Source organism: Phyllobates terribilis, unplaced genomic scaffold (assembly GCF_046119375.1).
Source record: "Phyllobates terribilis strain yellow unplaced genomic scaffold, ASM4611937v1 Scaffold_1__5_contigs__length_1240528914, whole genome shotgun sequence".
NCBI classification, from domain to species: Eukaryota; Metazoa; Chordata; class Amphibia; order Anura; family Dendrobatidae; genus Phyllobates; species Phyllobates terribilis.
This window is the reverse complement of record NW_027362761.1, coordinates 960,307,128-960,334,080: the sequence shown is the minus strand read 5'-3', so window position 1 is coordinate 960,334,080 and position 26,953 is coordinate 960,307,128. Positions and strand designations below refer to the sequence as shown.

At 44.6% G+C, this 26,953-nt stretch overlaps 1 protein-coding gene and 1 long non-coding RNA gene across 2 annotated transcripts in view; one reads left to right on the top strand and one right to left on the bottom strand.

The window, feature by feature from the left end:
* LOC141155955 (uncharacterized) overlaps positions 1-26,953 on the top strand; it is a 36,909-nt gene that overhangs the window by 4,398 nt on the left and 5,558 nt on the right. The window lies entirely within an intron of this gene.
* Positions 1,168-26,953, bottom strand: part of EDNRA (endothelin receptor type A) — a 71,963-nt gene continuing 46,177 nt past the window's right edge. The window contains exons 5-8 of the mRNA XM_073642507.1: positions 25,089-25,241; positions 23,589-23,722; positions 18,267-18,375; positions 1,168-7,602 (exon numbers count right to left, since the gene is read on the bottom strand). Coding sequence (XP_073498608.1) covers positions 7,465-7,602; positions 18,267-18,375; positions 23,589-23,722; positions 25,089-25,241 — 534 coding nt within the window. The 3' untranslated portion in view covers positions 1,168-7,464. The remainder of the gene's footprint in view (positions 7,603-18,266; positions 18,376-23,588; positions 23,723-25,088; positions 25,242-26,953) is intronic.

Here is a 26,953-nt window from a genome sequence, read left to right as displayed (position 1 = left end):
CTTCTATGAATCCATCAGCATCACTCAAAAAGGAGGGTTCATCCATCCAGGGAATTTTTGTTGAGTTAGCAAGGGCTAAGAGCGTGTTCAAGTGATCACGTACAGCTTCAAAACAGTGCTTAAAGGCTCAATAGAAAAGGCCTTGTAAGCACTGTACATATTCTGTCGTCTAAAAGCAGTGGTCGGTCTCTAAGGCATCTAGCTTTCAACAAGAAAAAATGTTAATATCTCAAATATTGCTGAAAATATTACTAAGCAGTAAACTGCAAAATTGCTTCTATTTTCAAACACTTCCCTACAATACTCATTTATAAAGATGGAAATAACTCTTTAAAGGGGATGTCATGGCTTGTGGCTCAAATCTGTAGTCTAAAGTCATTCTATACAAACTTGTGAATACTCACAGCGAGCACAGTGTGCACTGTCTGGATTCTACGGTAGCAGCAATGGGAGCGGTGGTCATGTGATCGAACGTATGTGATTTGCATACTTCTGATCACATTCCGACTAGATGTGTCCAGCCTTACTCAATTCACTGGTATTGAGCGAGGCTGTGCACATCTAATCGGCACGTGACCACATGTATGCTAATCGCATAACTGTGGTCATGTGCCCGACCACACCCAGCGCCGCTAAAGGAGAATCCTGACAGCCCACACTGTGCGCGCTGTGAGTATTCACAAGTCTGCAGTCACATAGAGTGACTACAGAATTGAACCCTAAACCTGGACAACTCCTTTATGAGAACAGTGAAGGTTCCCATCTGTGAACTTTCAATTGTTTGGGCAATAATGAATAACGATTGAACAAAAAATGTTTATAACTACTATAAAGGAGAGATGCCCTGTCAAGCAGAGCCATTAAGCCTTTGATGTTGTAAGATCTCTGTGTTCTTTCTAAAATTACTCAAGCTAAAGTTTGTGGATACTAAACCTAAAATCTAAGACTGCTACATTTTTCGGTTCAGCTTTCCGTAAGTATGTGCTTCCTCAAAATGTCCTATTTTCCATGAAGACTGTGAATCTTTAAAGAGCTATTGAATTGCAGACTATGCATTGCTAAGCAGACCAAATATAATTTTTTAATGCAAAGCAGACCCTGGAATCCTGTTTGAAAAACAATCACATTAGTATAACACATAGAACTGAAAAATAACATACCACAGGCTATAGTTTCATTTTATTATTGAAGCAAAATTCTCTGTAAAAGACCACAGATCCATGGAAACATCCACAATCATTTATCAAACCCATTCATGTAAAAATGCACTGTTTTTCGTTCGGAAAATGGGTCTTGCATACTTTTAACTAATCCACGGGAAATTTGCAAAACCGTGTTCATGGGATAACAAGCAAATATTTAAAATCAGATTGCTGAGGAGCGAATACCATATTTTAAGAAGACATGTATCACGAACAAGCAATGAAAAAGAAGTGACAAAATATTTTTTTTTTGCTGAAATTTAACATTTGCCTTCTAGCCAAATCTTCCTTCTACTTTTCACATTTTTATCCACACATTTCAGAATGCTTGTACTGGTAATTACTTATGAGTTTACAGTCAAGGGGCTCCTAAAAGTGCTTTTTGAAATTTCATATAACCATAGAATGGTAGAGTTGGAGGAGACCTCCAGGGTCATCTGGTCCAACCCCCTGCTGAATTTGTCAGTGGTATATATCAGACTGCTGTTACTTTGTTTTGATAGTTTTAATATTATGCAAAATTTAATCCAAAATATAACTTTATACTGTAACATTAGCCAATTATGCTGATATTAGATGTGGTGAACTAAAATAATAAAACAGCTATGTCTATCTTTGTGCATAGTTAGCCGTCAGACACTTAGGCAGAGGCCGTACGGAGGCACACAGTCCTTGCAGCTCTACACTATGGAGCACTATGTTGTACTTCCATATGTGGACTCATTATGGGTCCGTATCTATATAATACAGACACATCTGCCAAACTCATAAGTTATTTGCGAAAAGAAACCTCACTATGTCTACATATTTCAACGGACACCTACTGAGCTCCAGTCTCCCTCCATCGTCCATGAGCGACATATTACTGATTGTGTGCAATCACAGAAAGTTCCTAGCCATGTACAAAAGATCCAGTGGTTCTGTGCAAGGGTATGAACAACTATATGTATGAAGTTTCCATATCTGTGTGAAATATATAAAACCTTCCAGAGTCCTGTGCATTGTATTTAAATACAAGAACAACAAGGATCACAGGTATCCAACTGAAAAATCAATGTGGCGCTTCCCAAAAAATATTTCATATGTTCTCATCATATATATGAAAAACATTTTTTTTCCATATATATAAGTACAGTTCATAAAATACTAAGGCTTTATTCACACATCAGTATTTTTGGTCCCTGTTGAATCAGTATATGTATGCCCCAAATAGGATTCAGTCTAAAACACAGAACAGGTGTCAATTTTTCAACCATAATTTTTCTCGCTGTACAATCCACTCCTAATTTTGGCTTACAGATACTGTTGCAAAATAAAGACCAAAGTACTGTCAAAATTTTGACATGGCCTTAGGCCTAAGGGAATTAATTACAAAATATATTTTGGTATATTTATTTTAAGAAATGAATCCATTCCTGTCTGGGTGCCTAGATTTATTGGAACTTTATTAGGTGTGAGTTATAAATTAATACATTTAGGCCTCGATTAATCTAGATTTCATATAGATTCATTCTTGATCCATGCCAGTATTTTGTTGTAAAACTGTTTAATATGTCACACACTGTATGCGCAACGTGTAGCTTTTGTTGTTTTTACACCAATCCCGGCCAGTTGTGCCAACTGTTTTAAATGAGCGCTTAGCCTAGGAGGGCAATGCCATCATTTTCACCACAAAAGTGGCGTAATTTATGGCATAATTTATGACAGAAGTGTCCTCTTGTCTCTGACAGGAGTAGATTTCTTGGGGTGGCACATGGCGACAATTTCATTAAGAGGCATGGGTCTTATTACAGCACAATCTTCGCCAAGACTGGTGTACAAAACACCAGCCATGATCAATCAGGACCATAATGTCTATTACATTGTAAAAAGAGAAAATAGCATATTAACAATACATGAATTATAGAATTTTAATAATATAGGCCTTAAAAAACACTGTTCAAGCCAAGAAACTTTATTTCTAATATTCAAATGCATGGGAATAATATCTGAGTGCCAATTCAAAGCAGTTTGGAAAGTTTGGAAAGGGTCATGCTATGTTGTTAGCATTTCATCAACGAAGTGGTTGTGTATGGAAACAATCTCTCTGATTTTATAAAGGGTGGGTTATATGGCTAAATGTACCAACACCGTAAACAGTCATAATTCAATATTTGAAGTATGTTTAAATTGTTATGTGCCTGCTATAGCCAATATGCCAAGGGGTAGAGCTGTTATGGGGATTTTTACTTTGAAGTGAAGTTTACAGATTACTTTCAAAGAAAGTTCCTCCTTGATTACACAACTGCACAATTTCATCTACAAATTCTTGGTTAATTTCTTCTTATAGTTTATATACATACTAGATTTAATAAGAATCACATGACAAGTCATTTACTGAACACAAAATGTTTCCAAGACTGGATACTAGCCTACTCTCAGGTATCGTGAGTGGTAGCAACTAACAGTATTAAAACATATAATACAAATTATTTCTTTTTTTTAAATAGACCAGAATTCTCAAAAATGAAAGTAAATGATACATACTTATCCACACTGCTGTACTTACAGCCACACGGGCATGTAACTGCTGCAGCCAATCACTGGCCGCAGCAGTGACCAATGCATCACTCCTGAGCCCAATAATGGGCTACAGAAGTCACATGTCTGTCCAGCTGGAGAAGAAAGTATGGAGACCACCTGTTGTCCTGGGCAGAGTGGGATCAATGAGATAAGTACACTGTACCTTCTCTTTTTTATTATCCTAAGCCATTAAAAAGATCAGGAGAGCAAAACTCCTTTAACTATGCAGTGCTTGATGTTCCTAATGCCATCAGACCAGTGGGAAGGCTTCTTCTGAAGCAGCCTACCTTACTACTAGGCACAGGATTGTGAAGAGGAGTGAGAGATGTATCATCTGAGCCAAATACAAAATGATATAGGTCCTTTAGTTTTAATTACATTATGAGACCAAATATGGTCAAGGGAAGAATTGCAGAAATGTGTTTTGTTTTTTCGATAGTTCCTTTTTCTTAGACAAAACTTTTAATCAGTTAGATTTCTATAAGGTTCTTTATGTTAGAGCTCTATGGAAATGAAGTTTTGCCTTTACATAGTTTGTGGATCTTCTCAGGTACAACTAAGGATAATAGTACTAACCAGTACCACAATCACAATCTTCTAGAATATTGTTTCACCACTGGAACAGTCTGCATCTACTTAAAAAGTGCTTGTTGCCAGGTCAAAAGTGATCAGTTTTTGTACTTATTATATTTTCCGCAGCTCCCTTTATTATTCCAATTTTGTCCTTTTAAAAATCTGCCAAGCGGTTCCAGAGATATTGTTATTTTTATTTTGTGCTAAGTTTTATGGTTTAAAAATTAAGTTTTTAACAAGGTAGTGGAGCTCACAATAATGCAGAGCAGCCTAAAGACAGAGAGTCAAGTGAGGCATGCCATTTTCGTAAAAAACATAAAAATTTTCAGAAAATGAAAAAGTCCACATCTCCGGAACCGTATGGTGGAATTTTAAAAAGGATAAAAAAGAAAATACTCAAGGAATACTACAGGCAAAACCTGACTATTTTTATAGGTGACAGGTCCTCTTTAGTTGATAGACCTAATAACACAGGCCCTGTACCCTGTATATAGAAGCAAGTGCTGATAAAAAGTAGAGACGATACCCATAGAACCTAATATGATTGAGACTAAGATAATTGATGTAAAATGACCATCTGGAATAATGTTATCTGCCATATTGAACACCAGAACTGTTCTTAAAGGTGGAAAACCAGTAACTCGCATCTTGTGTCATTACGGTCTTTGATAGTCTTGGAACCCCATTCCCATATTTGATGTCCAAAACAGCTCCATCCTCGATTCATTGATTGGAAAGTATTATTTAGGCAACTGTCTTTTATTTTGCTTAGATATGGGATTATTGCATTATTTGGGCACTATATGGTACAACATAAGGGGGCGTCAATAGATAGTGCTACTTAGCCACCACCTCAGGATGGCCCTGGATAGCATTCACGTTTTTATGTGACCCTTCATATGTCTTTATGTAATAGTGGGGAAGGATGTAGCCTTCCCTAGGCACTGAAGTAGTTAAGGAAAATGTTCCCTTAGTTAATCCTCCCTGAACTGTGGTAGGCCAAGCTAAGGGGTTAGCTTCAGTGGTCCAGTCAGTAGAGTAGAGGGGGAACTTAGTGCCCGGATCAAGCCTTGAGTGATATAGAGCTTGTTCCTGGCATAATTCATTGTGGGCTGCAGTACCTGTAAACAGCCACAAGATGCCACTGTCCTGGGTGCAGATGTCAGGTTGAGTCTGCTAGCAGTGTTACAGACAGGGATGAGTTAATGCTGTGTGATGACAGCTCACTGAGGGTGGGCACATTAGGAAAATCTCTGTTTAGTTTCCAGAATCAGGAAGTGATTCTTCAGTAAGAGACAGTACGGGAAATCGTGCGGGCAGCCTGACTATAGTGGCTGCTAGGGTAGACGGGAGCTATACACCCTCAGACAGTGGGATCACTACTGTGCAAGTCTCCTCACGCAAGAGCAAGAGTCCTGTTAGCTGGTCGGAGAAACTCATCAGAGGTAGTGAGGACCCGAGGCACTTCTAGTCTGCAGGAAGCAAAAGAAGATAAATAGGACTCCAGGCTAGGACGTGGGGGAGATATTTGATCCAGGTCACTGTTAATGTTACAGAAGAGTCTTGTGGACTAGAGATAGAGTCACAGAGATGCTTCACTTAAAGAGGGAACCAGGGCTGAAGATGTTGTCAGTGCCTGTGAGAGAGATGATAGCCTGTCGGGCCTTATCCATTATATCTGCCTGTAAATACTGTATATATCCCTCTTCCCCAAGTAAAGTTCAAGTTCTGGTTAAGAACCTCGTGTCCTCTGAAGTTCTTGCTGCCCTGGTCCCAGAAGAGAAATGCCTGGAGACAGCCGCGATCGGATGGCTTGAAGTAAGTGAAGAGCAACACATACACAGCCACACTTCAGAGGGAGGACACGTATTGTCTGTAGGGTACCATAGCGAGTGGGGACTACAGTTCGCCCACGACTACCTCGCTGGGGCACCTTACATTTATGTAACAAAAAAGTGTTATAAATGAATCCTTCTTTGGGAAGTTCAGTTTTAGTGATACCCTTTAATAACATTTCACAAGTACTAGCATTTATATGATGTGTACATCATATGAATACAATATATTCAGATACAATAATCTCATTCGTAAACACACGTTAATGTGTCTTGTTGTCATGCACTTAAAAATGCCACTATCTATTCTTATACAGTAAGGCTTTGTACAATGAAGTGCTACAAAATACGTGTCCTTTCCCCATTACATCACTTGAAAAATGCACGTACAGCTCATGCCATAATACAATATTTCACAATCCTTTAGGCTTTCAGGTTAAAAAATATATTTTTTAAGATACGTTAAATAAAAATTGCTATATACAAAGAAATTATAGTTATATATATATATATATAATAACAATAGAAATACTGTAGGTTGAATTCACCCTCTTAGGCCTCATGCTAAAGGCCATAATGCAGATTTGCATGGAGCTGTAATAGGGTACCTTTAGGGTATCTTTATTGTACCTCCGTATATGTCCAATTCCATATGAAGGCACAAAGTTTATTTTTCTGCTGGATTCTGTATGAATACGACAGAAAATAAATTGTGGCATGCTCTACTGGATGTCATGGATATGTAGAGAATAGCTCCATACATACGGTACCCCACACATGTAGGGCGGCAAACAGAGTCACGTACAGCTGTGGAATTGAGAGCCATATGGTATTCATTGTGCCGCCACACAGCTTCCGTGCCGTATGCAGGAGACCTTACACACAGTAGGACTTATATAACATTCAATAAAATTCTAGATTTCCGTGAGTGCAACATAGCAGAAGTTATAGCTGCCCACAAATTCTCCAGGATTTCCATCGTGCCAGTCTTAACACAGCCATTTTTGAGTCTGATTTTTCTCTGGTCCATATGTAGGACAATATTAGCCCCACCTGCAAGCAATACCAAGACAAAATCATGAAGACTGTATTACAGCCAATAAAAACCATGTGCGTGTAGCTCTGATTCAACAGTGCTCCACTTAGTCTTTGAAACCCAATGGCAAATTCTTCAGTATGTTAAAATAGTTCCTCGATTTTTGTAAAAAAAAAAAAAAAAAAAGAAGATCCTAGCTTTGAAGAAAGCCATTCATTTTGATGTTTCCTGATGCAGTTGAAGCTGGAGGATGTGGTTAGTTCATGCTGTCCTTGTGGAGGCTCCTGTCCGCAACGTAGTAATTTTGGTCATGATTTTTCCACTGAATACTGGTGACATTCATTGGAGATGTACTTGTGAGAGTCTTTGATTGGCAACAACAGCACAGACATGACTAGAATGGAGGATATGAAAGATATATATGCATATTAGTACATAGGATATACAGCAAATGCTTAATCATATAGGTGAAAGCACATGAAGACTCCTGGGACTTGTATAGAAGGATGACTATAGACTTTGCTAATGGAAACAGGATAAAGAGAACCTGGCATCAGAATTTTATACCCCAAACTAATGTCATGTATGTAAGGGCGCTTTAATGCTGATTCAATTCTCACCTTGCTTGTAGAAATCCTGACAAGTCACTGATACAGGAGTGACCTGTCAGTCAGAGACAGGAGGCAGTCTGCAGGAGGGGAATAAGGAGAGAGGCAAGAGATCTGTAGGAGCAGGGCCCGCCCACTGCACTTACAACTCATTAGCATACAGTTTCAACTATGGATTTCTCTAAAACAGCAAAACATTTTTCTATAGGCAACATAAAGATTTACTCAGCATTAAAGTGCCTTTACATTCAGGCCACTAGTTTCGGGTATAAAATTCTGATGACAGGTTCTTTTTAACAAAGGTTTGTAAGCCTATAGAAATCTACACTAAATAGTGACAATTGTTTATTTTTATACAGCATTTCCATTGTAATCTTCACTAGCAGAACTACAATTTGTACGTCTGTGAATATAAGAATGCACAAGTTGCCTTTCACCCTGCTTGTTGTATATGGTTGTTAAACTGTTTAATAATGTTAATGTGGGTAATTTGTATATTGACCCCTGGACGAAGCATTTCAGTGCGAAACGCGCGTCGGGTGCAGTGGGTTCTTGGAAATATATTCCAAAGGTAATATATCTCTGGTTATGCATCAATGAATACTGCATATCATCTAAATTTGTGAATTTATTCCTGTGTGGAACATTTGATGTAGTTCTTGCCATACTTCTCATTTTTTTGCTTTGTCTATTTGAATATAATGCATTGTATACTGTCACTCACTATCTGAGGCACATATCAGTGTACAGATAGATGATTTTATAGGTTATTATTATATCTATTATTGATCTGCAGAATTCATTATATAATATACATTATAACTGTGTAGGATATTTACATTCTTTCCAGGTATACCCATCATCAGTCTTACCCATGTTGTCTCATTATATACATATGCTTTTAATATTCTTTTATGTATACTTGTATAAATAAAATTATTATATATTTTATTTGGCTCAGGAAAAAGTTGGGGTATCTGTATATTAGTATTGTGCTGTTTCAGTTGCAGTTTTTATCTTATTGGATATGTGGCACCCCAGGGGTCTGGTTTCCACAGTAACAGCAATGTTATGTCTGAGAGCAGGTGGGAGGATCCTATGCATGCCACACCTCCTGCCCAGTCCTGGGAGGGGAAGGACTTCCCCTATATAAACCTAGGGCTGAGGCAGGGTTAGTGAGTAGAGAAGAAGTAGAGACAGAGAAGAGAAGCAGATATAGGAAAAGAACATCAGGAGCTCTGTGGGAGCAGTGCTATAAGGAGTCAGGGGCTGGCAGCTGCAGAGCTCGCCCTGACTGGGAAGCTATCACCGGACCCGGAGTCCGAGGCTGTGGGGACTAACTCCTACCCAGCAGCAGAAACCGACCGGCAGGGGATTTCAGGTCCTCTGGCCAAGAAACCCGAAGGCACGGTCACACGCGTGGGACCAGCACCGCCGTCGTGGAGCGGACGCCACTAGAAGGCCCCGAGTCACCGGCCATACAGGTGAGCACCACACGGTACACTCAGGGACGTGGGCTACTTATACCCGCCTCTAGCAAGGTAGCCAGAAGAGTACAGTCAGTTTGGGAGGCCTACAACTCCGCCTGGCCAGGGGAGATCCCATCTACTCAAGGACTGACCAGGCCCCGATCGCTAGCCAGTACTCCGGGAGGGTCTATCTTTATCACCAGTAAAGACCCTGAACTACACCGCATCGTCTCTGAGTGATTCCTGCTACCCCCATCATCCACGTCGGCTGCCCTGAGGCCATACCCCTCCCGTTGGGGGTGATACTATCACGCTGCACAATCCTACCACCGGCCTCAGCGGTCTGTCCTGCAGCGGCAGCTCCTTCGCTGCATTCAACGGGTGGCGTAGTCGTCCAACATCTACCGCTAATACAACGCCACTTAGTCTGACTCCCTGGGCACGGACCGGGTCACCGCCACGAGACTACAACCCTCAACAGATCTGGCTCCGGGTAAGCTCCTGCATGCGCAACGCTGTGCGACACAGGCCCAGGGGTGCGTCAACTTTTGGCGTAGTCGGCAGGATCTCGTGCCCGCAACCACCGGGTACTGCGTGCCTGAAAAAGACTGTTCAAACTTACCAGTGGTGAAGATTCCCGCCATCCGGCGCCATCTTCTACCTTCTTCCCGCCATCCGCGAAGTTTTCCCGCCATCCGGCGCCATCTTCTGCCTTCTTCCCGCCATCCGTGGAGTTTTCCCGCCGTTGGACGCCATCTTGAAGACGCCGCGCGGGAAGAAGAGGGGCGTGGACTCCGAAAGCGCGCGAGAACTGAAGCCCCGCCTCACGTCCGGACGTTGCGTAAGGTCCTGGAAGGAGCCCAGCAGATGCCGACGTCACAGGAGCGCGACGGAAGGTCCTCAACCCTGACGATCCACTGCGGAGCCGCGGCCTACGGAAGAGGATCATTGCAAGGTAGGCCACGGTCCACTAGGGGGGAGGAAGATGTCGGATACGGAGGAGAGCTTCACTGCCTCAACCCCCGCCAGCGCCACCGCTGCTGCAGTCATGCCTTTCACCATGCCCTATATCCCGGGAGCGGCCTGGCTACCCCAGTACTCAGGGGAGTCACATACCCTGCATGACTTTAGAGAAAAGCTGGATAGCCTCTTCCAGGTGTATCCCCTCACAGAAGAGCAAAAAGTGAGCATCCTGGTGGCCCAATTAACCAGGGCAGCCCAAAGGGAGGTAAAGTCCTGGCCACCTGGGGGGAGGACTGTTGCAGGGATACTAACCCGGCTGAGGGACACCTTTGATACCCGCACCTCAGCCGAGATCAAGCTTAGATTCTACGGGTGCAAGCAGCGAGCACACGAGAGTATAAGGGACTATGCCCTGAACCTACAAGAGGCCCTGAGAGCCATTAAGCAGACCGACCCTGACGGCGTGGGAGATGAGGACAGGCTGTTGACTGAACAATTTATAGAGGGTTTATATTGCAATGCCCACCGAACCCAGTTGCGGGCAATGGCCTTACAGGACCCTCATCTGGGATTTGCACAGTTCAAGGACAGAGCCATCCGGGTGCTCCGAGAACCGGCACCAGGTGGCGTTGTGACCCACAGACGCCCCACTATCACTTACCACCAGGAGGCGGCGCCCTTGTCGGCAGGGCCTGTGGGAGCTGATGCGCAGGCTTTGAACAATGACCCGGCTCCAGACCTGCACCATCAGGTCCAAGAGCTAGCTAAAAGCGTTGCCGCGCTAACCCGAACTGTGCAGTCTTTACAGGTTTCCACTCCAGGGAAGATCCAGCTGGCATCCGGACCGGAGGACATCCCGTGGCGTCGACCAAGGAGGACCCCACCGGCCAGAGGAAGACCCAGCGACCGATACAACGAGGACGGACAACCCATCTGCCGCCGCTGCAATCAACCCGGACATATGGCAAGGTACTGTCCTTTAAACTGGCACAACCTGGGGTAGAGGGCCAAACCCCAGGAAAAAGATCATCAGGCCCATCGAACTGGCGCGACAAATATGTGGGAGGACGTCCAGTCTTGCCTGTGGTACTGGATGGCATCCCTATGAGTGCCCTACTGGACACCGGGTCACAGGTTACCACTATCCCGTACGTGCTCTTCAAGCAGTACTGGAATGACTCGGATATCACCCGCTACCCTGACGACGATTTGAGTATCATCGCCAGCAATGGTCAGCCCGTGCCACAGATTGGATTTAAAGAGGTGACCATTAAAATCGGTAGAGTTGAACTGGCGGCACAGGGACTGATCATTGTAGACATTGACAAGCACGAGAGTCACCCAAAGATAACTCTAGGAACTAATGTAATTGAAAATTGTCTTGCAGAGGTGATTTTCCTTTTACAGCAGGTTGCAAGAACGCCAGCTCCGGCCAGCAGCGAGTGCTCCAGAAAGAGATCCGGGCACTGATGCGACGGCAACAGATAGAACTCTCTGGTGGTGAGATTGGTAGCGTAAGAATGTGTGACCCTTTCCCTATTGCCATGCCCCCAAAAAGTGAAATGATGATTTGGTGCCGGGCAGCTATTGGTCTGAGAGGTAGAGATTACCAGGCAATGGTAGAACCAGTTTACTCAGACAGTAGGCCCACCATTTTGACAGCACGGGGGGTGGTCAATGTACGCCATGAGAGGGTGCCCGTTCGCACAATAAATATCGGGAAGAGGGAAGTGTACCTGCCCCGGTATGCCACACTAGCCAAATTGTATACCATCAATCAAAATTCCATACAGTCCGTAGAACCCTTGCCTCCATCTTCCCCGGAGGAAAGTAACGGCTCTAAGGAAACAATGGAGGACTGGTGTCAGCAACTACATTTGGGTACTGACTCCACTCCCTCACACCAGAGACAGGGAGTCTATTGGGTGGTTCAAGAGTACGAGAGAGTGTTTAGTAAACACCCGTTAGACTTCGGGCGAGTCAAGGGGGTAGAACACCACATCCCCACGGGAGACCATCTTCCCATAAAAGAGAGGTATCGACCCGTACCCCCTGCACACTACCAACACGCCAAGGGGATGCTTAGGGACATGAAGGAGGCTGGGGTGATCAGGGATAGCTGTAGCCCCTGGGCAGCTCCACTAGTCTTAGTCAAAAAGAAAGACAACACCATGAGGATGTGTGTAGATTACCGGAAAATCAACCGTATCACACACAAGGATGCGTACCCCTTACCAAGGATAGAGGAGTCTTTGGCTGCTTTAAGATCTGCTAACTTCTTCTCTACCTTGGATCTCACTAGTGGGTACTGGCAGGATCCTGTAGCAGAGGCGGACCGGGAGAAGACCGCATTCACCACCCCGATGGGACTTAGCGAGTTTACCTGCATGCCGTTCGGACTCTGTAACGCACCAGGAACCTTTCAACGATTAATGGAGTGCTGTCTGGGCCACAGAAACTTTGAGACGGTCCTGTTGTACCTGGACGATGTCATCGTATATTCCAAGACTTATGAGGACCACCTGAAACACCTGGCGGAAGTGTTCGAAGCTCTGGCAAACTACGGCTTAAAGGTAAAACCCTCCAAGTGTCACCTCCTAAAACCAAAGGTGCAGTACCTGGGACACGTGGTGAGTGCTGACGGAGTGGCTCCCGACCCTGATAAGATCACCACAATTAAGGAATGGCCAAGTCCCTCCAGTGTAAAGGAAGTGCGGCAGTTCCTCGGGTTGGTAGGCTATTACCGCAGATTCATCCCCGGTTTCACCAAAAAGGCAGCTCCTATGCAGGACCTCCTGATAGGCCAGTCCCGGAAGGCCAAGAACCAGAAGCCGCCCTTCAAATGGGAGAAGTTAGAAGAAGAGTCCTTCCGCCAGCTGAAGATGGCCCTCACGGGGGATGAAATCCTGGCGTACCCTGATTACAGCCAGCCCTTTATCCTCTACACCGACGCAAGTAACATCGGGCTAGGAGCCGTACTGTCCCAGATCCAGCAGGGGAAAGAACGAGTAATCGCTTACGCCAGTCGAAAACTGCGACCCACCGAAAGAAACCCTGAGAATTACAGCTCATTTAAGCTAGAGTTCCTGGCAGTGGTGTGGGCAGTCACCGAACGCTTTAAGCACTACCTCGCTTCTTCCCGGTTCACCGTGTACACGGATAACAACCCGTTGACACACCTGGACACGGCAAGACTCGGTGCCCTAGAGCAGAGATGGATGGCCCGTCTGTCCAACTACGAGTTCACAATCAAATACCGGGCAGGACGCTCCAATACCAACGCGGACGCCCTGTCCAGGATGCCAAACCTACCGGACGTAGGAGAAGATCCAGAGGGACTGGAAGAAGTCGAACTCCCCGCGTTCCACCGTCGTGGGACTATCCAGTATTCCCATCGGGTAAGGAGTAAGCAAGCCGCTACGTTTAACCCCTTGCCTCACTACAACTGGGAGGAAACGCAAGACAGTGACCCTGCCGTCCGACTGGTGAAGGAGATGCTGACTCGGCCAGAGGCTCGCCTTGACCCAGACGCTCCGGAGGAAGCCAAACAACTGTGGGCTGAGAAGAGTCGACTGTTCCTTTACAAGGGGAAGTTGTGCCGCAGAATGGTTAACTCCCGGACGCATGAACTAATCTGGCAAGTAGTGGTGCCACGAAGAGACGCAGCCATGGTGATGGAGGCATACCACGACGGGGCTGGACACTTCGGATGGAAGAAGTTGGAGTTCCTGCTGCGCGGGCGGTTCCACTGGGTAGGCATGAGGGGAACCATCGAGAGGTGGTGCAGAGACTGTGGCCCGTGCAACCTAAGAAGGAAGGACCGTGCCAGCCAGAAGACCCCCCTTCAGTCCATCGTCACCAAGCAGCCGTTGGAACTGGTAGCCTTGGATCATGTAAAACTGACCCCAAGCAGAAGTGGCTACGTCTACGCGTTAACCATTGTGGATCATTACTCCCGGTTCTTGGTTGTCGTCCCCGTTAAGGACTTAACAGCTCAAACGGCAGCTAGAGCCTTCCAGCAGCATTTCTGCCGTCCACACGGGTACCCGGACCAAGTGCTGACGGATCAGGGACCTGCCTTTGAAGCGGAGGTCTTCCAGGAATTCTGCAATCTGTATGGCTGCCGGAAGATAAGGACGACACCCTATCATCCGCAAACTAATGGACTTTGTGAGAAAATGAACCAGGTGGTAATGGATCTTCTGAAAACGTTGCCCCTGGAAGAACGCAGTCTGTGGCCTGAGAAGCTGCCCGACCTGGTGGACCTATACAACTACATCCCTGTAGGTTCCACCAACTGTACCCCGGCTTACCTAATGAGGGCAAGGCCTGGTAAGCTACCTGTTGACCTGGAGATGGGAGTCCTGACACCCGAGGACACTTCACCGGAAGCAGACTGGGACACAGAGAGGCAGCAGCAGTACCGGAAAGTACAGGAGAGCGTGGAGCGAAGTCTCTGTCTCGCTAGGGAAAGACAAGAGAAAACTTACAACCAGTATGCTCCCGCTGTTCCCCTGGTACCCGGAGAGCAGGTCTTGAAGAGGAAGAGACGGCTCCACAAGTTGGACGACCAGTGGGAGAAGGACCCGTACACCGTACTGCCCTCAAGCCACGACAACCCGAAGGTTTGTACCATCAGTAAAGACGGAGGGGAAACCACAGCCATTGTATCCCGGGATCACCTGAAGAAGTGTCCCGAACAGCTACGGAACCCAGAAGGAGAGCAAGAAGACCCTCGACCCGTAGAGGAAAGGGAAGATATGGTTAGTACTGTGCTCGGAGACTTCCCTCGGTCCTGGACTCAAGTCAATGGTACAGTTGTGGTACCCGTCCTCACGTTCCTCCAACCAGCATCCCAAGTGCCTACGGAGCAACAGGTAGAGCTGGAAGAGCAGCCGGTCCAGGAGGCAGCAGACTCCACACAAGCAGAACAGGAGGATCAACCCTCTGCTCATAGTGAGCCTGCCGTACCCCTAGTGAGCCAAAGAGCCCGTAAACAGCTGCCCAGTTTACCCTTGACAGCTCCTACACCCTGTAGTTCAGGGCCAGACAGTCAGCTCCGTAGGTCCACTAGGGCCACTAGAGGCCAGTTACCCGCACGTTGGAGGATTTGAAGTGTTTAAATTGTTTTATTGAGGTCACCTGTCTGTTACTTGTAAATAATTATGTGTTTCTAGTTATTTTTAGGAGTCCTTGGTGGATTTACCGGGAATCCTTGTACAATTGGTTGGAGCGTAACCTAGGAATGGACTAAAGACTGTTAAGGACTCGGGGCAGGACAGACCCCTACCTGGTTACGTCTCCCTGTTTTGGTGAAATGGACACCTTGCTTTTCCTCAAAATTGCACCCGGTTGCGGACACGCCGTAACCATCTTTATGTGTTTTTCTTATTGTATTATTATTGTTTATACCTTGTTATGTTTTTCTAAAAATATGTTTAGTCCCGGAGTACTAAATTTCACTAGGGGGGAATGTGGCACCCCAGGGGTCTGGTTTCCACAGTAACAGCAATGTTATGTCTGAGAGCAGGTGGGAGGTCTCTTGGTCAGGGATCCTATGCATGCCACACCTCCTGCCCAGTCCTGGGAGGGGAAGGACTTCCCCTATATAAACCTAGGGCTGAGGCAGGGTTAGTGAGTAGAGAAGAAGTAGAGACAGAGAAGAGAAGCAGATATAGGAAAAGAACATCAGGAGCTCTGTGGGAGCAGTGCTATAAGGAGTCAGGGGCTGGCAGCTGCAGAGCTCGCCCTGACTGGGAAGCTATCACCGGACCCGGAGTCCGAGGCTGTGGGGACTAACTCCTACCCAGCAGCAGAAACCGACCGGCAGGGGATTTCAGGTCCTCTGGCCAAGAAACCCGAAGGCACGGTCACACGCGTGGGACCAGCACCGCCGTCGTGGAGCGGACGCCACTAGAAGGCCCCGAGTCACCGGCCATACGGGTGAGCACCACACGGTACACTCAGGGACGTGGGCTACTTATACCCGCCTCTAGCAAGGTAGCCAGAAGAGTACAGTCAGTTTGGGAGGCCTACAACTCCGCCTGGCCAGGGGAGATCCCATCTACTCAAGGACTGACCAGGCCCCGATCGCTAGCCAGTACTCCGGGAGGGTCTATCTTTATCACCAGTAAAGACCCTGAACTACACCGCATCGTCTCTGAGTGATTCCTGCTACCCCCATCATCCACGTCGGCAGCCCTGAGGCCATACCCCTCCCGTTGGGGGTGATACTATCACGCTGCACAATCCTACCACCGGCCTCAGCGGTCTGTCCTGCAGCGGCAGCTCCTTCGCTGCATTCAACGGGTGGCGTAGTCGTCCAACATCTACCGCTAATACAACGCCACTTAGTCTGACTCCCTGGGCACGGACCGGGTCACCGCCACGAGACTACAACCCTCAACAGATCCGGCTCCGGGTAAGCTCCTGCATGCGCAACGCTGTGCGACACAGGCCCAGGGGTGCGTCAGATAGGTATTTTTGGATTGTGCTTGTTAAAACAAGCAACTCTGCCATTTATTATTTTATTACAATTTGCTCAGTTCTATGGATAAACCTTTTGTGCTTTATTTTTTACAGCTTATTGTAATGGGGACTGACCACTGCTGTTGGCGGTGGCAAACATGAGCAGTGCTTACAATAGCTTTCCTATTGAGCTTGTAAGCACTGCCATGAGACCAGTCTGGGATTGCTGAAATGCACTGTAGCTCCTAATCCCAGCCACCTCTCCAGCCCCATTGCACTGCTGATGCTGTAGAAGCTGTCTCTTATAGCAGCATCATGAATACACAGTTCAGCCTAGCGGCGGAAGCAGGAACAGTCACCCCCTCAGCTAGCCGAAAGACTGTAGGCTGGGGAGCGATGTGCGCCTGCTTCAGAAGATGGGACACACTCTTTAAATGTAATTCTATTGTCATGTATTACTATGCTGTTCAAAGTGTTACTTTCCCTCTTAAATGCCTATTCTCCATATCTTACAATATTGTCCTGATGGTGACATGGCATTTGTCATAATCAGCCGCACTGTACTTTGCGTGCCACTATCTGGTTTTCCCCCTATCTCACCCACTGTTCACAACCTCAGCCACCATCCCTATTTTCTGTATTTTACAACTCGGCCATACTACACTGGTCTCACTCACTCACCATATTCTTCCATATCTTACAATAGTTCCAGATTCATTTAATAAAATTCATGACTCAAATTGTACCTCGGCTCAACTTATATTTAAAGCTGTTTCTCCTGCCAAAAGTTGAAAAGGGTCAGCCAGAAGATCAGTCGTTTCTTTTTCTTAGGCAGCCGTGCAATGTTAGAATTTTCTCCTGCCAAGCTAATAGGCTCAAAGGCTGTGAAGCTTAGCATGAGAGGCTTCGAGTGCCTCAACAAATAGACCACTAGATTCTCCTGCTATGTTTTGGTTATTGGTAAAGGCCAGGTATATATTTCCTGTGTAATAAAGTATATTAAGGGGAGTTTTCCTTAATATATATCTGACTGAGGTTAAAACTCCCTAGTGATGGGGATTTCAATAGCACGTTATATGACACTGACAACAGATACAGTTATCACTGAAGGCCAAAGGGGAGGGGTTTAGGAATGTTTACAGACGGGAGACCAGGAAACTTCACTGGTTAAGAAAGGCACGGTGGCCACTTGGCATCTTATTAGCATACGACTCCAGATGAAGCCTCAGCGAAACGCACATTGGGTGTGTTTTTCCTGGGTGGATGTATGTATGGTATATGATTTTTTTAAGGCAACACTTTATATCTATTAACATTTTAATTATCATTTTTTTGGCTGTTGAGGTATCCATCTTCTAATAATTCTCTTTACTTAACAGTATTTTTGTTATTTTATTTCATATTCGAATTGTATCCTTTATAGGATACTGATATGGCATATCATTTAGCCTCCCACTAATATACATCTGACATCTTTTTCATTCCTTTTTTGTTATATGATGCATAAGTAACTAAAACTTTAAATGCGTTTCAAAATCAGATATTCTTACCTGGAAGCAGTTTTTAAACTTCTTGCTGACAAAGTAGAGCGCTATTGGATTTATACACGAGTTGAGGGCAGCCAAGTTAACACTTATAAAGTCCATCACCAACAAAAAACTAGACAAGAAAAAAGCATGAACACATTAACGTCTTGTTTATCTATAAAACACAAACCTACAAAACTATTTACTAGACCTTAATATCTCACATTGAATTGTGACAGACATTGATGAAAACCATGCATGGCAGTACAAAAGCAAGCCATACAGAGACTGGGATAAGCACATCGCCCTATGACACATCCTATCTCTGTCTGGCTTTCCCAGCTGGAGACACAAAAATGACACGTTTTTAAAAGTTAAATTGAAGTAAAATTTCAGAAGGGATCAACTTGTAAAAGTAACACATCTTTAATATAATCTCATTAGTGTTTTTTTTTTTTGCTCAATTTAGCCAAAAAAGAAGACTACGGTAAAGCAGTTATACCAAATTTCTAGACGAAAGGTACCGGCAAACTGGGCTGCACATTCATAGTTCAAAAATAATTCAGACTTTATTGAAAAAATAAGGCAGAAAGGTGGCAGCAATTTTAAAAGCCTTAAAAAGCATGAAATTACAAGAACCTGGACTTCATATTCAAAACTTTTATACGTTTAGGGTTCTCTCACACTAGCGTGTAAGTTGGACAAGTGCAATGAGCGTAAAAAAGGTGGCAGTGCAGATCTGCATATTTTTTCTCAGCTGTATTCAGCATGAGAAAAAAATCACAGCATGCTTCGATTTCACCCCGAAATCTGATGGGTGTGAGAAAAAAATTGGATGCCATATGGACCATCAGAATGACTTACGATTTTTATGGATACATTACAATTCTGTAGTATAGGAAACTATAAATGGCCTTGTAAAAGATTAATAGCTGCTGAGTAAAAAAACTGATTGCATACGGACTGCACACTGATGACAAGTGAGGAAATAATCACCCTACTTTTCTGGATGAGAATGGTACGCTAGTGTGAGCGTACCCTTATGGTGTAATTGTCTTAACTGAATGAATAATTGTGTGTAAAACATGCATGATAATTAATGCAATATCCCATAAACAAAGAATTTGTTCCAAACAGACCCTAAAGTAAAATAATGCAGTATAAACAAACCTAAAAAATCAAGCAGGCATAAAGTTCATCTTCAAATCACAATGTGCATAATGAAAAGTAGTTCATTTCTTAGAATGAGATGAGATGGAAACCCATGAAATATGGTATGGGCAGTATGTGAATGTAATGGTCGCCTGCTATGTTACCCAGTTCAAGAGACTTGTATGGACGGTGGTAACCTTCAAGAATTTGCAGCATTGTTTTACTACAGTTCATATACCAGGACACACATTGATGATAAAATGGTCACTCTTTTATGATGCCAGAACGCTGTATGGCTATGTGCCCAAGATGCAGAAATACTCTGTATTTTTCCTGAGCGTTTCTGCATCTCCCTGGCAGAAAAAACGCATGCAGATTTTACATGTGTTTTTTCAGCCAGGGACAAGCGTTTGTCAGGCGTTTTGCACATGCGATTTCGCATGCGGGTTGTCAAGCGCTTTCCAAGCGATGTTAGCATCACTTGGAAAAGTGCTTGACAACTTGGTCACACTATATAAATCCATGCAACCGGCATGGATATTATATAGTGTGACCAAGTTAGTTAAAAAAAAGAATAAAAATGGTAAAAAACAAAAAACAAAACACTATACTCACCTTCCGATGGCCCCCGGTCTCCTTCTCCGGTCTCCCCGGTGGCACGCGGTGGTGTAAAAGGACCTTCCATGACTTCATTTAGTCATGTGACAGGTCACGCGACCACTGACGTCGGCGGTCGCGTGACCTGTCACATGACTGAATGAGGTCATGGAAGGTCCTTTTTCACCATCTCGAGCAACCGGGGAGCCAAGACGTACCGAATAGAAGACCGCGGGCCATCAGAAGGTGAGTATAATGTTTTTTTTTATTTTCAATTCTTTTTTTTTACAGGTACTATGGTACCCGGGTCTGGAGGAGAGTCTCCTCTTCTCCAGACCCGGGTACCATCCGCACATTGAATCGCTTAATATCCGCATGTGCACATGTAGTCATGCGGATATTAAGTGATTGAATGCAAGTCAATGGCGGCAAAACCGCCGCGCTTATACAAAATAATTGGTAGTGCTGGTGATTTTTCCGCAATGAATCCGCAGCGGAAATTTCCACAGCATGAGCACAGCACAAGCGGATTATCATTGGGGAACATGGCAGACCTTCTACCAAGTGTTTTTTAAGCGTTTCTGCGCCAAAATTGCCGCTGCGGAAACGCTTAAAAAATGCATAGTGGGCACACAGCCTATCATGTCTGCTCTCAGTATTTGACTGGAGCAAACAATGATCTATCCATTGGATTTCAAATTTTGTGTGTAGTCTACCATGATTATTTCAATCTATAATATAACGGGGGATGCGTCCATCTGTTTGAAGCCTTTATAGACTGCGCATGCGAGACGCACAGTCTGGCTCCAGACAGAAGAACGCATCAGTCGTTACAGGTAAGAGGAGTGTATGGCGCCGGAGATCGCGGTATGCGTAGACACTGAACGCATACCGCGATCTCCGGCGCCATACTTACATACTTACCTGACCGGGAGGAGCGATGCCGCGGCGCCTCTCTTCGCCGGAGACCGGGGCAGGAGTGAGGCGTCGGATCGGCGCATGCGCATAGCGCTATCCGGCGCCATTTTACTGAAGACACATTTGCAGTGTCTTCAGCAAAATGGCGCCAGACAGCACGGTGCTCTGGCGCAGCGCTCCTCCCTGGCAGAACAGGACGCAGCAGCGCTGGAGCACAGAGAAGAAAGGTGAGTATAAGTGTTTCTTTTTTTTGGATGTGTGTACAGCGTGAAAGGGATGCGGGGGCTACACATACCAGGATTGGGGTGAGGGGTACCACACATTCCAGGATTGGGTTGAGGGGTACCACACATACCAGGATTGGGGGGATGAGGGGTGCCACGCATACCGGGATTGGGGGGATGAGGGGTGCCACGCATACCGGGATTGGGGGGATGAGGGGTGCCACGCATACTGGGATTGGGGTATGAGGGGTGCCACGCATACCAGGATTGGGGGGATGAGGGGTGCCACGCATACCGGGATTGGGGGGATGAGGGGTGCCACGCATACCGGGATTGGGGGGATGAGGGGTGCCACGCATACCGGGATTGGGGGGATGAGGAGTGCCACGCATACCTGGATTGGGGGGATGAGGGGTACCACGCATATCGGGATTGGGGGGATGAGGGCTGCCACGCATAATGGGATTCGGATGAAGGAGGCCACGCACACCGGGATTCGGATGAGGGGAGCCATGCATAAAAGGATGAGGAATACCATACATACCAGGTTAGGGATGGGGTACCATACATACCAGGATAGGGATGAGGTATGGGGTACCACGCATACCAGTATTGGGATGAGGGGTACCACGCATACCAGGATTGGGGTGAGGGTACCACGCATACCAGGATTGGGGTGAGGGGTACCACACATACCAGGATTGGGGTGAGGGGTACCACACATACCCGGATTGGGGTGAGGGGTACCACACATACCAGGATTGGGGTGAGGGGTACCACACATACCAGGATTGGGGTGAGGAGTACCACGCATACCAGGATTGGGGTGAGGGGTACCACGCATACCAGGATTGGGGTGAGGGGTACCACGCATACCAAGATTGGGGTGAGGGGTACCACGCATAACAAGATTGGGGTTGAGGGGTGCCACGCATACCAGGATTGGGGGGTGAGGGGTGCCACGCATACCAAGATTGGGGTGAGGGGTACCACGCATACCAAGATTGGGGTTGAGGGGTGCCACGCATACCAGGATTGGGGGCTGAGGGGTGCCATGCATACCAGGATTGGGGCTGAGGGGTGCCATGCATACCAGGATTGGGGCTGAGGGGTGCCATGCATACCAGGATTAGGGGTGAGGGGTGCCATGCATACCAGGATTGGGGGTGAGGGGTGCCATGCATACCAGGATTGGGGGTGAGGGATGCCATGCACACCAGGATTGGGGGTGAGGGATGCCATGCATACCAGGATTGGGGGTGAGGGGAGCCATGCATACCAGGATAGGGATGAGGGGAGCCATGCATACCAGGATTGGGGGTGAGGGGTGCCACGCATACCAGGATTGGGGGTGAGGGGTGCCATGCATACCAGGATGAGGATGAGGGGTGCCATGCATAGCAGGATTGGGGGTGAGGGGTGCCATGCATACCAGGATGAGGATGAGGGGTGCCATGCATACCAGTATAGAATGGTGGGGACAGGATGGGGGCAGCACAATTACCAGGAGGGGGCAGCACATACCAGCTAGTAGTATATATTACTATATAAATTTGATTTAAGCGTTGTGCTTTCCTCCCACCATCTTGGGTTCTAAGGGATGAATTTTCTATTTGTTATGATTATGTACATTGCACATTGAAAAAGAACTTTATGCCTACTCAAATTAGTAATTTTTTGATACTGCATACTTTTTCTTTAGAATATTTGGAGCAAAATCAAGTCATTACTGCTCCTGTTTTGGAGATGATGTACTGATTATATTATACATTATACCTACAATTATTTTGAATTAGGGCTTCAGGTTTTTGTACATTTGGTGCACTTTTAATGTTGTCCTCTGTCGTTCTTACATTTTTTTCCAAAAAAGTATGGATTGTTTTTCAATAAAGTATGGATGGTGGCCAAAGTTTCAATAAAAGAAGGGAATGTAGCACCAGAAAATGACAGAAAGATGTCTGTGGTAGACTTTTCAGATTTGTTGGGTAGACTGGAGCAGAATCAGCCGAGTCTACTAATTTTCTTTCTGATGGAGGACTAGATCAGGCAGGATATTATCACTATACATTGTACACAAAGATAAGGCTCTGTATAGATCTCCCTTGTCACTGTCTGCTCTCTGGTGAAGAAGAATTGATCTTTTCCTGAAAACCTTAATAATAAAAACACTCCCAGTGAACATAGCTGGCATAAAGCAGTACAGTCTATACAGAAGAATACAAGAACTAAGTGAATTTCTCCAATATGGCAATCCTCAGAGAAGTTTTGAAGAAAAAACAGCAACATTTAAATACTCTATAAACATATTGATTCTTTATTCAATTATTTCTAAATACTTTAATTGAATTAATTAACCTGAAATTAAATATATAATGCATTACATAATGCAAAATGCTTTCATGATTCAGTCGTATCTCTATTATTACTAAAAGCAGCAATTCATTGAGTTTATTACCTGAGAAGCTCACATCGTCCCGTGTCATATTGATTGTATAAAGTTTTCTTAATTATTCTACTCAGATGCATGGGGAACCAGCATAGGGCAAATATGACAACTAAGCAAAACACGGTCTTTGCAACCTCACGTCGCTGTTTAAAGAAGATATTACATTTTATTATTACAAGTATTTATATAGATTTATACAGATCAGTTACTGACATTCCATCAGGTTTTTTTCAACTTGTTTTTTAAAACTTCAGAGAGGGTAGGTTGGCTTATAAAAGAAAGAAACAAGTCATACCTGCCATCGGAATCCATCCACCCCTCTCGCTCCAGTGCTGACTAATGGTAAATATAGTTGATTTCTTTTGTTATAGGCCAACCTACCATATGTAAAGTTTTTAAAATATGCAGAAAACCTTTTTGAAATGGTATTCACATCTCGTACATTTTCAGCATATCAATTGGGTATACCATATACGTATAGTAGATGTGGATCCCTTCAATTGGACATGCTTCTATTTTGTAAGCACCAACAACATTTACAAACAATATATGGCTACCAAGCCTTTCAATCCTTCAAACCAAATAAAACCTCTTGAAGCTCATCAAGAGAATGCCAAGAGTGTGCAAAGCAGTCATCAAAGCAAAATGTGGCTACTTTGAAGAACCTAGAATATAAGACATATTTTCAGTTGTTTCACACTTTTTTGTTAAGTATATAATTCCACATGTGTTAATTCATAGTTTTGATGCCTTCAGTGTGAATGTACAATTTTCATAGTCATGAAAATACAGAAAAATCTTTAAATGAGAAGGTGTGTCCAATCTTTTGGTCTGTACTGTATATATATTAAGAAACCAGGAGGTGAGGTTCTGGATGGTAGGTATAGAAACTCAGATGGTTTTTATTTTGACTGGATTTTGGTTCTCGGACTTAGGAGCGAACAAAAGAGCTTGGGTGGGAGAGGTCGCTCCCATACTCGAGTCCCTGTCTTGCTGGCCTCAAAAAATACACTTGGTCTAGCTCAAGTAGGAGTAGTGTGCTGAGGCTGTAGAAACACAGAGCTGGGGGATAATCTGTACTGCAGCCTGAGAGGTTCCTGTAAGACGAAGTTGGTGTGATCGTTTGATTTACTTTGCCTTACCCAGAGTGAGGACTGTTTTGTTATTTATAGATGCTGAAAAAAGGACTGTGTGAGGCATAGTTGCCAGCTGTCCAGGTATTTCCTGATGCTCTGGGATCAAAAGGGGACAGGGTTTTTGAAAACCTCACCAAAAGTGGGCATTCCTAGGATGGGCTGTGAGGGATTCGGGCAATCACCGAAGGACGGGATCGATTTAAGTCCACAGAAATGTTGGGAACTATGCTAAGAGGTACCTCTGTAGGATCATACTAGTAAAATATTTGATCTTGGTAAACAATGAGCCACAAAGATCTGTATACCATCTCCATACACAAAATCACCTCCCCAAATATTCAGATAAAATATGAATAATGTAATGTCAATTTACCTGCTTAAGATGCTCGCTCAGGGCTATCCTCAGACTTCCTTTCCTTTGGTGCAGCATTTCACATGTCATTAATGTATAAAATATTGCGGTACATGCCAGGGGAACACAGAAGTAAAAGCCAAACAACCACCAATCCTTTGCTTGCTGGTAAAACTAGAAGGAAAATAAAAAAATATTAATTTTCATTGTTTTAAATTACCTTCTCAAATAGAGCACACATGTTGCCACTCATTTACCGTACCAGCTAGTGGTAACCAATTCCATATGCTTCCTGAAAGGTGTCCACATATACTTGGCCCACAGCCATTTCTCTCAACTTCCACACACACATGAATGTTTGGCTTGGACAAGCGTTTATAGTTTTTCATTGGGGAAGCTCTAGAAAGCCATTACTAGTCATGGCTGACAGCTACTTATTTTTGAAGAAAACGACTGGGGGTGTAAATTCAACCTTCCTGACCCTTTTCATTCCAAACCATCATCTACTGTTAAATTTTCATGAGGGCACCACACAAAGTAGCTGGTACCAACGAAAACTCAAGATTTGGCAAATTTTGATGTAATGTGTATAGTGGCCTTAACAAGCTAACTATTCATTTCCTATAGTACATATATAGTTAGGTTCAGAAATATTTGGCCAATGATCCCAGTTTTGTAATTTTAGCCATTTAACCAAAACATATTCAAAATACAGTTATATAATCACTATAGGCTTAAAGTGCAGACTCTGAGCTTTAATTTGAGGGCATTCACATCCTAATTGTAGTAAGGGTTTACGAATTACAGTTCTTTAATATGTAGCTGCCTCTTTTTAAAAGGGACAAAAAGTAATTGGACAATTATCTCAAAAGCTCTTTCACTGGCTACATGGGATTTTCCATCATTAATCCATCATCAGTTAAGCAGGTAAATTGTCTGGAGCTGATTTCAGGTGTGGCATTTGCATTTTGAAGCTGTGAACCCACAACATGTACTCAAAGGTGTTCTCAATGAAAGTGAAACAGACCATAATTAGGCTGATAAAAAGAAGAAATCCATCAGAAATAGCAGAAATGTTATGAGTGGTCAAATCAACAGTTTGGTACATTCTGCAAAAAAAAAGAGTGCACTGGTTAGCTTGGAAATTCTAAAAAGCCTGGATGTTCATGGAAGACAACAGTGGTGGATGATCGCAGAATCCTTTCCATGGTAAAGAAAACCCCTTCACAACATCCATCCAAGTGAAGAACACTCTCCAGGATGTAAGTGATTCAATAACTAAGTCTACCATAAAAAGACTTCATGAGAGCAAATACAGAGGGTTCACCATAGGTGCAAACCGTTAATCAGTTTTAAAAAACAGGAAGACCAGATTAGACTTTGCCAAAAAACATCTAAAGAAGCCACCCTAGTTCTGCAAAAGCATTCTTTGGACAGATGAAACTAAGATCACCCTGTACCATAACGTGGGGACGAAGACTCTTGATCCAAAGCACAACACATCCTCTGTAAAACATGGTGGAGGCAGTGTGATGGCATGAGCATGCATGGCTTCCAATGGCATTGGGTCACTAGTGTTTATTGATGATGTGACTGAAGACAGAAGCAGCTGGATGAATTCTGAAGTGTACAGGGCTATGCCCTCTGCTCAGATTCAGTCAAATGCAGCAAGACTGATTGGATGGCGTTTCACAGTACAGATCGACAATGACCCAAAACATACTGCAATAGGAACTCAGGAGTTTTTAAGGCAAAGAAGTGGAATATTCAGCAATAGCCGAGTCAATCACCAGATCTCACCCCATTGAGCATGCATTTCAAATGCTTAAGAAAAAACTTAAGGCAGAAAGACCCACAAACAAGCAACAACTGAAGTCAGCTGCAGT